General features: G+C 41.1%; 1 protein-coding gene across 2 annotated transcripts in view; it reads right to left on the reverse strand.

The window, feature by feature from the left end:
* The window catches only part of LOC109875460 (rho-associated protein kinase 1), a 71,499-nt gene extending 67,891 nt beyond the window's left edge, over positions 1–3,608 (reverse strand). For both annotated transcript variants that reach the window (XM_020467798.2, XM_020467797.2), the window contains exon 1: positions 2,650–3,608. In XM_020467798.2, the coding sequence (XP_020323387.1) occupies positions 2,650–2,742 (93 nt within the window). In that variant the 5' untranslated portion in view covers positions 2,743–3,608. The remainder of the gene's footprint in view (positions 1–2,649) is intronic.
* Between the last annotated feature and the right edge of the window lie 10,111 nt (positions 3,609–13,719).

Below are 13,719 nucleotides of genomic sequence, written 5' to 3' on the forward strand. Positions count from 1 at the left end.
AAATAAACAACAAAGACTGAGCTATGCCAGGAAGTCTTTCCATCTCAAAACAAAGGTCCATATCAGGCAAGTTCAAACAGATTAAACCAGCCATCCCATTCTGCCAGGCGAGACTTGGATTTAACAAAAATGTGATCAAACCCAAGGAGAACAACTAGCAATTATGAATGAAATAGGCTTCTATTCAAGGATTTCCTGGACAAGAGAATTTTTCTAAACTAAGCCTGTGTGAGCAATCAAAAGCCCTATGGAAAAACAAACATAGCTAAATACATAGACAATAGCAGCCCCCTTTAATGTCAGTGAGCTTTCCCTTCACAATGCCAAGAATTCTGGTTGTGCAGAAGCTCTCAGGAGCAGGAGCCTGCCTGGAGCTGAGCGATGCAGGGCGGGCAGTGTTACAGATATGGCCCTCTCTCTCTCTCCAAGAGAAATTACTTTGGGAGAAGATAAGAATGACTGGACTGGAACACAGCATCTGAGTGATAGGCGACCCCTGAGTGGAGGATACAGGTCAAATGTCACAGCAAAACACAGCCTACAACAGGCAAAAGAACAACTGCATAACTTATTTTGGCCAAGGCAGTGGCAAACTAGCCTGGGTGCTAGTCTTGCTGAGCACTTAGCAACATTTGGCATGGCAGTTCCATAAGGAGTTGGCAAGAGAGCAGATAGACTGGCACCCCAGACCCCACCCAGGCTAATGGCAAACCAACGCAACCCCAAGTCAAATCAGATTAGAGATACAACAACCATAGCAGCCTAAGTAAAACACTTCCATTGTGCATTTTGATAGAACCGATTATCCAGAGCATAGCAGCCAAACATGTTGGAAACTGCTTTATGAGTTAAATGTCCCGATACAAAGAAAGGCTCTTTCGGAAACACGAGTCTACATTCAACATAATTTTGGTTTTATGGGTATTTAGAGAACACACCCATCTAGCTACCTCAGAGCAGAGGCTGGGCAAGCAGCTCTGACTCTTTCCAGGCGCAGGCCGCACATACATAATGGCTTTGGGACACACAGGGGACACCAGGCCAGTCAAAGACAAGAGGTTATTTGATTAGCATGGAATTTTATTAAGCTGTGGGTGGAGTAGCATGGTGGTGGAGAGGGGGCTGAAGCAAAGGCTTCCATTCATTGATCAGGAGATTGCAACTAGGAGGAAAAGAGGAACAACACCCTTGTGTGTAGCTGCCCTTGGCCTGCGCTGCGGTACAGTCCACACAGCTTTTTGCCATTAAAAGTCAGAGGAGAGCCGGAGCATATGCATTAGGTGAGTTGAATTGCCTTGCCTTTCTCTGTGGCAGACAGGCAGGGAGGTCAGGGAGACTAAACAACTGATCTTGTTTAAGAGTCAGAATTTGTTACATATAAAAATAACAGTGAACTAAGGTATGTGGGGGTGGGTAGGGCTACAGGAAAACCTTCCTCCCAGTGAGTGGATGATTTGAATGCTCCCTTTATCATCAGTGAATGAGGCACCATTTTCAGTGTAAGGGAAATTCAATCATGCTTTGTCTCAGTCACTGTCATCTCTCCCACAATTAATACCCTAAGACAGAGGCCCGTATTGGCATGAGATGCTGTATTAATAGGCTACATATATAGCAAACCTCAGTCATTTTAAAATTTGCATCATTGATACAGTAGAGCCTGTGAAGGTATTTCTCTGAGGTTTAGCACGTGGCAGTCTGATACGAGTCAGTGATGAGTCGTGTGAGAGACAGGAAATCGTCAGGGTTGGCAGACTAGAGCAGGTTAACTGATGCAGCTGGGATGGCAGGTTAGAACAGGCCTGATGCATACTGTAGCTTACACTTCAGAGGATATATAACAAAATATATACTTTTTGTGTATACTCTACAAAGAGTGTCCTCTAGTAATGCCCATTATACAATAAAGGAGGCCATCAAGCAGGCAGCACTGTCTCATTTGCTCTACTGTCGGCCCTTTAATCTTCAAATGGAAAATAAATTAATGAACAAATATATCAGTGACTTGTGTCACTGCAGGTTGCACTTAGGTTTACGACTTCACCTTGAGACATTCATTTCCTTTTCTGGTTCTATGCACTATGATTGACGGACTATCTTCATGGAAACAACTAAATTATACAGTGTAACGTTGCCTTTCTGTCTTACTATGTAGTCTGCAAGATACCCTAAGGGTCAAAAAGGACAATAGCAACTTCAACAGTGTTGATGGTTTGAAAATAGGCAATTGTAATTATAACAAGAATGAGACATTAAACTTTGTTGATTAATAATTATTTAGTCATGCTCTAGCTAGCATAGATGCCCTAGCTAACTAGAGTAACGCTATATGACTTATCGCGGTTTTGGATGCCACTTGTTCAGCTTGCTAGCCAGTTAAAAACGTTAGTTAACTACCCACTAGTTAAGTAGTTAGCTAATCTTCAAGATGTCGACTGGCTACCAAATATAGCCTACATACAGCTAGTTATTCGTATAACGTTAGCTAGTTGCCGTTAATAACAAATCAGGTAGTTAGCAAGTTGATTAGTTAAATTAAATAGTACGTTAATTTAAACAAACCACAAACTTAGCTAGCATGCGTATGTTAGTTAGCTAGCATTAGCCAACAAGCCAAGTTCATTGTCAGGCTAGCTAACAGTAACTTACCAAAAGGCAATCCGTGTTTATTTCCGACTTCGGGTCCTTCAACATGGCATCGATTTTCTCAAAACGAGCCTCCAAACTTTCTCCAGCAGACATTGTTGCAGTTAAGTAGAGTTCCACGCCGGTGTTACAATTAAAATGAATTAATCTAGCTATGGGGCTAGTTAGCTAGCCCAATGTTCTTCCCTTCGCGTGAACTCAGTCAGTGTTTAGCTAGCTACAATTCCGTAGAACCCGCAGTTTGAATCAAAGAAACGTGTTTCTTCTCGTTTTTTCACAGACGATGACACATTTGATATTCAAAAGCCACATTTTAAGAGAAAAATGTTTCACCAGCTCAGATTACGAAGACAACTTCAACTATTCAAAATAACTGCATCGACGACAGACTAGTCGGCGACCACAGGATGCAGCAGCGGAGTTGTGCAGGACTTTAAAAGATAACGATACATCCTAAATCAATTCATAAAAATTAAACCGTTTTTTTTTTTTAAATCCGGCGATATAAATCCGGCGTTGCAAACTAGCCACATTACTCCAGGCCTGTCCATCAGTGCCAGACCCTTGCAAAAAAAAGTAAAATGAGTCTGACAGCTGCAAAGTAGAAGTGGCGAGAAGAAAAAAAACTTTGCTTCCAAATTTCGATCAGTTTAAACCACGGTCTTGTTAAAACATTTCATTACTGTCCTTTCGTAGTAAATATCACATGGTCATCGGCCATTGATGTTGACCGATAGACGAAAATCGTGCTGGTTCTACATAGATACATCGGCTTTTGATCTGTTTTGTATTTTTTTAAATAGACTATGCCCGATTTTCTCCCACTGCCTGACCAACATGTCCGCCTTCCTGTTCAAACACCGGAGAAGCAACTTTGAAATGTCAAGCACTGCGCATGAGCCACACTGGAAGCGCGTTCAAGGAGTTCACAGGCTGTGTTGTTGAGCACGCGATCATGATGATGACGAAGGTCGCGTTCCACTGCTTTCTGGGGATTTTCATATAACACGATAATTCGGGTAGCCACTCAAGCTTCGCCCTTAGTGGGCGTGAGCAAGCTAGCAAGTAGGCTATGTAGTGCTTCGTATCAACGGCCAATCCAGTAGGGTCTGGAAGGTATGGTGAGCTCCCTCGCCCATACCTGAATCACCCAACTGTCCCCCTGTCCACTTCACTTCCCTCCATTGCACTCAAAATGAATAGGGCTCTGTAATTTAATCGCCCCCATCACGTTATGTGGAAACGCAGTTACCGTACATTTTAACCAAAGATCTTTAATAACTAAACCAAGATCGACCATAACCCGTCGTTTCAAATGAGTCATAGTGGGCGGAGCATGCAATGAGGTGGGCAGAGCCAAGCACAAGCTAGCGAGATCCTATTGGCACGTTCTAGCATTATATGCATATTTATGTTATGGAAAGCCTACTCTGTGAAGTGCATGTGTGCAATAACTCAATTTGCATTTGCACTGCTTCAAGACAATATATTTTTTCAAAATACAGTTTTCTGATTTGGGACCAGAAAACTGTATAAAGCTCTAATGTTTCATCGAAATTAATATCCTTCCATCTACTCCCACTGCCTACCATGGCTTCCTACTCACTACCATATTAGTAGTGAGTGGAAACGCCAAACTGATGCTTCACATTTACACATCCGGTGAAATATCTGTCTCATTGTTCTATTGGTGTTTAGCCTAGCAATTGTACTCCTCTTCGCCCTCCTGTGGGTGCTAGCATGCTTGCATCAACAGCCAATCCAGTAGGAACTGGAAGCGATAGTGACCCTCGAATGGCAAGCGCACCGCGATGTCGCAGAGTATTTGCATAAAGTTCAACTTTCTACAACTTTAGTCCTGCGCCGTTCACGTCCCCTCGCCCATGGTCGCATTGCCCAACGGTCTTCCGCACACTTCGCTGTTTCTCAATTGGAAATTAATGGCTTTCCGTAGTTTCATCGCCCTCATGTCTTAAGTTCAGAGGCAGTGTTAGACATTGTCATATCTTACAATGCCTGGATAAGTACTTTACCTATCAGCTAACCATATCATATTTTATAGCAATCTGACAGTCAATGACACAGTCGATGACATGTACGCAACCATTGGTTGATGAATGCAGCGTCACAGTGGAACGCAGCAATTATGTTGCAGTGCCCAGCTCATGAGCGTGTTCGATATCCCAGTCTTTTCAATAGAAATTTCAATTCAACATAAGGAGGCCGGGCCAAAACCCATTCAAAAGTAGGCAACTACATCTTGAAAACACACATTCCAATCTTATCTTGGAAATTGTGGAATTATTCCACAATATCTAATATAATGTGTGCCCACCCTGTTCTGTTTCTCCATAAACACAACAAATAGTATATGAATTACCATGCTCGGTTCTGCCAAAATAGAGCCACTTGGCCTGTTCATGATCTTTTTATTTTGTTTGTTTTGTTACTTTTACCCCTTTTTCTGCCCAATTGGTAGTTACAGTCTTGTCTCCTCGCAGCAACTCCCGTCATCAGGAGAGGCGAAGGTCGAGAGCCGTGAGTCCTCCGAAACACAACCCAACCAAGCTGCACTGCTTCTTGACACAATGCCCACTTAATCCGGAACCTAGCAGCACCAATGTGTCGGAGGAAACACTGTGCACCTGGTGACCATGTCAGCGTGCACTGCACCCAGTCTGCCACAGGAGTCGCTAGTGTACGATGGGACAAGGACATCCCTACCAGCCCAACCCTTCTCTAACCCAGACAATGCTGGGCCAATTGTGCACCGCCCCATGGGTCTCCCGATCGGAGCCGGCTGCAACAGAGCCTGGACTCGTACCCAGAATCTCAAGTGGCACAGCTAGCACTACGATGCAGTGCCTTAGACCACTGCGCCACTCAGGAGGCCAGGCCTGTTCATGATCTGAGGAGGGGGAAAGATGGTGGTTATATACTGAACAACATATAAACATGTAAAGTTTTGGTCGCATGTTTCATGAGCTGAAATAAAAGATCCCAGAAATTGTACGCACAAAAAGCTTATGTCTCAGGTGTGGCATATCAAGAAGCTGATTAAACGGCATGACCATTACACAGGTGCACCCTGTACTGGGGACAATAAAAGGCCACTTTAAAATGTGAAGTTTTGTCAAACAACACAATGCCACAGATGTCTCAAGTTTTGAGGGAGTGTGCAATTGGTATGCTGACTGCAGGAACGTCTACCAGAGCTGTTGCCAGAGAATTGAAAGTTAATTTCTCTACCATAAGCCGCCTCCAATGTCATTTTAGAGAATTTGGCAGTACGTCCAACCGTCCTCACAACCGCAGACCACGTGTATCCACCCCAGCCCAGGACCTCCACATCCGGCTTCTTCAGACCAGCCACACAGACAGCTGATGAAACTGTGGGTTTGCACATCAGAATAATTTCTGCACAAACGGTCAGAAACCATGTCAGGGAAGCTCATCTGTGTGCTCGTCGTCCACACCAGGATCTTGACCTGACTATGGTTTGGCGTCGTAGCCGACTTCAGTGGGCAAATGCTCACCTTAGATGGCCACTGGCACAAAGTGTGCTCTTCACTGATTAATCCTGATTTCAACTGTATCGGGCAGATGGTGTTGGGTGGGTGAGCGGTTTGCTGATGTTAATGTTGTGAACAGAGTGCCCCATGGTGGTGGTGGGGTTATGTTATGGGCAGGCATAAACTATGGACAATGAACACAATTGCAGTTTATCGATGGCAATTTGAATGCACAGAGATACCGTGACGAGATCCTGAGGCCCATTGTTGTGCAATGCATTCGCCACCATCACCTCATGTTTCAGCAATGTAATGCACAGTCCCATATTGCAAGGATATGTACACAATTCCTGGAAGCTGAAAATGCCTCAGTTATTCCATGGCCTACATATTCACCAGACTTGTTTGAGTTTGAGTTTAGTTTGAGTTTATTTTATTTTTACAGGGACAGTTCACATTAATCAACGTTTTAGTAAACATATTCACCAGACTTGTCATCCATTGAGCATGTTTGGGATGCTCTGGATCGACCTGAACGTCAGCGTGTTCCAGTTCCAGCCAATATCCAGCAACTTCGCACAGCCTTTGAAGAGAAGTGGGACAACATTCCACAGGCCAGAATCAACAGCCTGATCAACTCTATATGCTTGTGCTGCATGATGAAAATGGTGGTCACACCAAATACTTAATGGTTTTCTGATCCATGCCCCTATATTTTTTTTAAGGTATCTGTGACCAACAGATGCAAATCTGCAATCCCAGTCATGTGAAATCCATAGATTAGGGCCGAGTTAATTCATTTAAATTGACAGATTTTGTTAAATGAACTGTAACTCAGTCAAATCTTTGAAATTGTTGCATTTATATTTTTGTTAATTCTAAAACCGCTTGTTGCATTGTGGTAAAAAGCATATCATCCATAGAAGGGTTTTGGAACCTCTAACCCTGGCATTTTGACTGTTAAACTCATGGGTACAATAGCAATGGTTGCCAGTCCTGATTTGAATGGGAACTACCATCTATGGATTATAATTATATGGTTGGTTACAGCTGTCAATTTGCCTTTTGCAAATTTTTAACACAATCATGACAAAAGGTAGGCATACCGTTTGGAAAGGAAATGCCTACTGCTGAAAAGAGAAGACTAATCTGTTTGAATAAGCTAACAATTGTTTTCTCAACAACTTTTGAGCAATTCTGAGCGAACATCACTGTTTTCAAAGTAGGCTAGCTTATCTTGACGTAGGCTATTGGCAAGAGCTCATTTGCCATCACTGAGTAGCTTAGGCTTCATCTTCAACATTAGGTGAGTCGGTGTCACTGGAAAGTTTATTTTGTAGCCTACTGTAGCCTATACTATACAGTATATACAGTGCATTTGGAAAATATTCAGACCTCTTCCATTTTTACACATTTTGTTTATGTTTCATCCTTATTTTAAAATGGATAAAATAAAATAATATTGTGTGTAGATCCTCATCAATTGAAACGCAATACCCCATAATGATAACGCGAAAAAAGATTTTTAGAAATGTTTGAACATTTACATAAGTATTCAGACCCTTTGCTATGAGACTCGAAATTGAGCTCAGGTGCATCCTGTTTCCTTTAATCATCCTTGAGATGTTTCTACAACTTGATTGCAGTCCACTTGTGGTAAATTCAAGTGATTGGACATGATTTGGAAAAACCAAGCCATGAGGTGGAAGGAATTTCCTGTAGAGCTCCAAGACAGAATTGTGACGAGGCACATATCTGGGGAAGGGTACAAAAACATTTCTGCAGCAGTGAAGGTCCCCAAGAACACAGTGGCCTCCATCATTCTTCAATTGAAGAAGTTTGGAATCACCAAAACTCTTCCTAGAGATGGCCGCTCAGCCAAACTGAGCATTGGAGGAGAAGGGCCTTGGGCAGGGAGGTGACTCGGTATTGGTATTCCCTTTATATAGCCATGTTATTTCTCTCGTTATTGTTATTTACTGTGTATTTATTTCTTGTGTCACATTTTATTTAATTTTGTATCTTTATCTTTAACTCTATGTTATTGGAAAAGAACCTGTAAGCATTGTGATATTACATTTTTTTCGGCATGCAAATTTCAGGTCTGCTGAGCCAAACTTGACCATTATGAATATGATGTGCAACTTCCAGCGTGTGTTTACTGTGAACACTGAGGCTGTACCTGCTTTAAGTTACAGTTTTAACATTGGCCATGTCGGCTACTGTGGCTATTTGATCATAATGTAGGCTTTCCAGAGTGGCCTACCATCACAAACAATAGAGAAAATGCATCTTATAATATTTTAACATGGAAATAGGTGTTCTATCATTCAGCCTACAGTAGCAGCCAATGTGTGTTGTTCAGTGAGACTTTTGAAAAAAAACATGCAGGGTTTGACATTGAAAATGCTGTTGTGTTGTTTGATGCAACAAACCACTTCACAAAATAAAATGCATTATTATTCTCAAACCAGTATTTTATAGAGAATCAGACAAATTATCCTACCCTATTGGTTACTTAGCTTATTCAAGCCTGTCTCAATATACAACACAGCCCCTTTAACACAAAAGAAAAGGCTATTTTCCGAGATGTACACGTTTTGTGCTCTTGTAGGAAGCAATCATTCCCATTTTGCTGACTACAAAGATATATATAACTGGGCTAATAACTCACTAACTAGCTGAGCATATGAACAAAATGTGCACACATGGCTACATGCAGCTCTTGCTTTGATCTTAAAACAAGCGCATCTACTCATGACTGCTTATGCTGTAAACCCAATCCAGTTCAAAGTAAATGGCACAAATCCATATATGGCAATGGTCTATTCACATATAGGCCTGAGCTCTGATTGTTTATGCCCCACTGGTCTAGAGTATGGGCTGGGTAGTGCGTGTCAATGCAATAGAATCCTACTCTGATGCGTTCTACCTACAACAGTCTTTTGCATAGTTCATTTTGTTTCGGTATGTTGCATTGATAGTGGCTCATTTTGCTTTGATTCGATCACAATTGCCACAGTAAAGGGACACGTTGATAGTGTTAACAGAGTAGAACAGTGGTCACCAACCTTTTGAGTCAAGATCACTTTCTGAGTCTAAATGCAAGCCAAGATCTACCACTCAGATTTTTTTTACATTAATTTAAAAAACATAAGCCTACGCAAAATTAACACATTTTTTAAAAGTACTGTAGTAATGAGGTTTGTGCAGTAAGCAATAGGCCCAAAACATTATCACCGCATATTTAACCAGCAGCATACCACCCTGCATACCACTGCTGACTTGCTTCTGAAGCTAAGCAGCATTGGTCCTGGTCAGTTCCTGGATGGGAGACCAGATGCTGCTGGAAGTGGTTTTGGAGGGCCAGTAAGGGGCATTCTTTCCTCTGGTCTAAAAAAAAAAATCCCAATACCCCAGGGCAGTGATTGACACTGCCCTGTGTAGGGTGCCGTCTTTCGGATGGGACGTTAAACGGGTGTCCTGACTCTCTGAGGTCATTAAAGATCCCATGGCACTTTATCGTAAGAGTAGGGGTGTTAACCCTGATGTCCTGGCTAAATTCCCAATCTGGCCCTCAAACTATCATGGTCACCTAATAATCCCCAATTTACAATTGGCTCATTAATCCCCCTCCTCTCCCCTGTAACTATTCCCCAGGTTGTTGCTGCAAATGAGAACGTGTTCTCAGTCAACTTACCTGGTAAAATAACAGATAAATAAAATAAATAAATTAGCCTTGTTCAGGGTTGGGGAGTAAACCGGTAACTGTAATCCTTTCCATTACCAGCAACAATATTGTAATCAGATTACAGATACTTTTGAAAAACTAGATGATTACCTCGAGGATTAATTCAGAAAGGATGTCTGCGAAAAAATATTTGACACTTCTCTGTTTTCGCAATGACATTCAAATCAACATTGAAAAAAGGCGCAAATTTAAATTCGTTCCACCTGAGCAAGTCTGACCACAAGTCAGAGACCACTATGATGACACACCAAATGTGTTTGATGGATCGTGGGAAAAGATCAGGAATTAGCTTTTCTAGGCTACAGTCCAAGCTATGTATTCCAATGGTGCCATTGCTGTCGGCATCCAAAGATGATCCAATTTGAATAAATGCTTGGAGTTAATGATGGCAGTAGTGGTGTAGTCTACGGCGTTACGGATATCACTTCTCATTGCGCATTGAGATGTGAATCACACTGCTGCTCTCTCATTTAGCTATTTGCGCCTTACAGATTGTGGTTGTTGTGGATGGCTGTTCACAAATCTACATGTGAATTTGAACCCAATAATGGTTGAATTCAAGAAATGTAAGATGCCTATTAATCATTGTTTTTGAAACCAGTTGACAGCCAGTGAAAAATTCGCTATTGCAACAGCTTGCATAGTGCTGATCCAAGCCTATGGAATAAAAGTGAGGCTTTTATCTAATTCATACGGATATTTTTTTTTATCCAAAGGCCTAATGGACACATGCTCAAATTTGCACACTTTTGATAGACTTAAAGGGGCAATCTGAAGTTGCTACATACATTTTTGGCCTTATTAAAAAATAAATATATATATGATAATGGTATATATATATATCCATTGATTCTTGAAGAATATAACTTAGAAATGCCTCATTAGCTTAGTTCAACTGTCACACTCCATGAGAACCCAAAATACACAGATGTTTTTCTCCCATGTTTGTAAACATTGTAAATGTAAACAAATACTGTATAGCCTCATAACATGGTTAAAACAATAATTCTGATATCACCATTCTCAGATTAATGGACAGAGCTATGGATGCAAGGACTGACCACCCATGATATCAGCATTATTGTTACATTTCTCCAGGCCCATCCCTCAGCTTTTTACCAAAACAGAGGCGGGTGACCGTTTTGTAATTGTTTCATCTGTGAATTTGCCCTTTAAATAGCTGCATATTATCAAGATATCAGAGTGTCGCTAACAAAAAGGTAAACAATAGGCCTATAGCAAATGCAGCATATGGCATTCATTTTCACATGTAAATAGCATTTTTCATTTGTGCTCAAAGCATTCCATTCCATGATTGCAGCATTTAGTTTTCAACTCGAATCAATGAGCTCAATCAGTCCTCCATGACAATAAAATCATAAACAACGAAGTAAGGCTGGCTAATTAGTTCTTCGTTTTAGGATCATGCTCAGGTAAAGCAGTTTGGCCAATCTATGCTTCCATATTTCCAAGTCCTATTCTTGAAGATCAAGGGGTATAACATTTATTGGAATGACTGGAATTCTTATAGACTTTGGTTTTTAATGTAGTAGATATGTAGTAGAAAGCAATGGGTTAGAAGAAGCCTACATAACCAACCCATAAAGTAAAATACAACATTCATATATGGCCAGCTATGTAAACTTTAACATTGATTTTATCCTGCAATACATGTTATTCAATTGGTAATATACATTTTTGTTTTCTTCTAATGCCTCTTAAGGGGAAAGTAATCTAAAAGTAACGGAATGTAATCAGAATACATTACTAAATTTGGATAATCCAAAACTTACATTACTGTTTACAATTTTGGACAGGTAACTGTAACAGATTACATTTAGAAAGTAACCTACCCAACCCTGGTCTTGTTTGAATTGCCCTGCCAATGCATTGTTGTTCAGGCCATTTTTGATGATGGTGCCTGCCCGTGGCGATTTTAGCTTGTACATCTTGGTGCCAGCAAAGCCACAACACAACACTAAACAATACGTTAATTGCGCTATAACGCTGACAAACGGTGCTTACAAACAGTTTGGGCCTAAATCTAATCAAATTGTATTTGTCACATACACATGTTTAGCAGATGTTATTGCGGGTGTAGCGAATTGCTTTTGTTTCAAGCTCCAACAGTGCAGGAATATCTAACAATTCACAACAATAGACACAATACACACAACCTAAAAGTAAAAGAATGGAATTAAGGAATATATAAATATTAGGATGAACAATGTTGGAGTGGCATAGACTAAAATACAGTAGAATAGAATACAGTATATACATATGAGATGAGTAAAGCAAAAATATGTAAACATTATTCAAATGACTAGTGTTCCATTATTAAAGTGGCCAGTGATTTCAAGTCTATGTATATGGGGCAGCAGCCTCTAAGGTGCAGGGTTACGTAACTGGGTGGAAGCCGTCTAGTGATGGCTATTTAACAGTCTGACGGCCTGGAAATAGAAGCTATTTTTCAGTCTCTCGGTCCCAGCTTTGATGCACCTGTACTGACCTCGCCTTCTGGATGATAGCGGGGTGAACAGGCCGTGGCTCGGGTGGTTGTTGTCCTTAATGATCTTTTTGGCCTTCCTGTGACATCAGGTGCTATAGGTGTCCGGGAGGGCAGGTAGTTTGCCCCCGATGATGCGTTGGTCAGACCGCACCACCCTCTGGAGAGCCCTGCGGTTGAGGTTGGTGCAGTTGCCGTACCATGCGGTGATACAGCCCGAAAGGATGCTCTCAATTGTGCATCTGTAGAAGTTTGTGAGGGTTTTAGGCGCCAAGACAAATTTATTCAGCCTCCTGACATTGAAGAGGCGCTGTGGAGCCTTCTTCACAACACTGTCTGTGTGGGTCGATCATTTCAGATCGTCAGTGATGTGTAAGCAGAAGAACTTGAAGCTTTCCACCTGCTCCACTGCGGTCCCGTCGATGTGGATAGGGGGCGCTCCCTCTGCTGTTTCCTTAAGTCCACGAGCGAATTCGCCAAAGTTCTAAGAGCATATCAGTAAGTATTTATTTGTTGTAGTTACGTGTATTTTATTTTTATTTTTTTACATAATATATATTTTTTTAACTCTTCATTGAAAGGAAAAATCGGTAGGCTATTTAACTTTTTATTTATTTACAAGCTATAGCCTAGACGTGTTGTGTTTTCAGGCACACACTGCAGTTTATAGACTAAATAGTATTGCTGTATGGGCCTACTGGAATGATTATTTGTGGAAATATAAATTAAAACTCCTTTGAAGTATTACAGAGATTCACCTACAAAGGCAAATCATCAGTGACAAGCTTTCGGGTTACTGGGTTAACGATCTTAACGCTAGGTCTTCTACCACCCTGCATTTGAGTAGGCCTATGCAACCGAGCATTTTCCCCGACAGAGGGAGATGTTCTCAAACTTTTAGTCAAACCCCATGGGAGGAGCTGATTAACAACTTGTATCACAATGACCTTTGGAACAATTGTGTTAAACCTGTTTGAAACTGTGAAACGCATCTAGATCTACATGCAACTACGAATTTAAAAACATGTGCGTGCGTGCATGAAACATGTAGCCAAAAGATAGGCCTTTTATATGGTTCTAGTTTCGATGGTGTGGGCCTATCATTTCTATACTTTGTATTCTAATAAGCTTTTATTTTGTATGCTTTACAGTAAATATAGTTTGTGTGTCCTACTTATGTAGGCCTATGCGATGATGCAATTTATAGCCTAAGTGTTAAACATTAAATAAATCAAACTTAACCAACATTTAATTGTGTAGAATGTAAATCGAATTCAAATGAAAAACGATGAAGAGGAAGACTT

Source organism: Oncorhynchus kisutch, linkage group LG30 (genome assembly GCF_002021735.2).
Source record: "Oncorhynchus kisutch isolate 150728-3 linkage group LG30, Okis_V2, whole genome shotgun sequence".
NCBI classification, from domain to species: domain Eukaryota; kingdom Metazoa; phylum Chordata; class Actinopteri; order Salmoniformes; family Salmonidae; genus Oncorhynchus; species Oncorhynchus kisutch.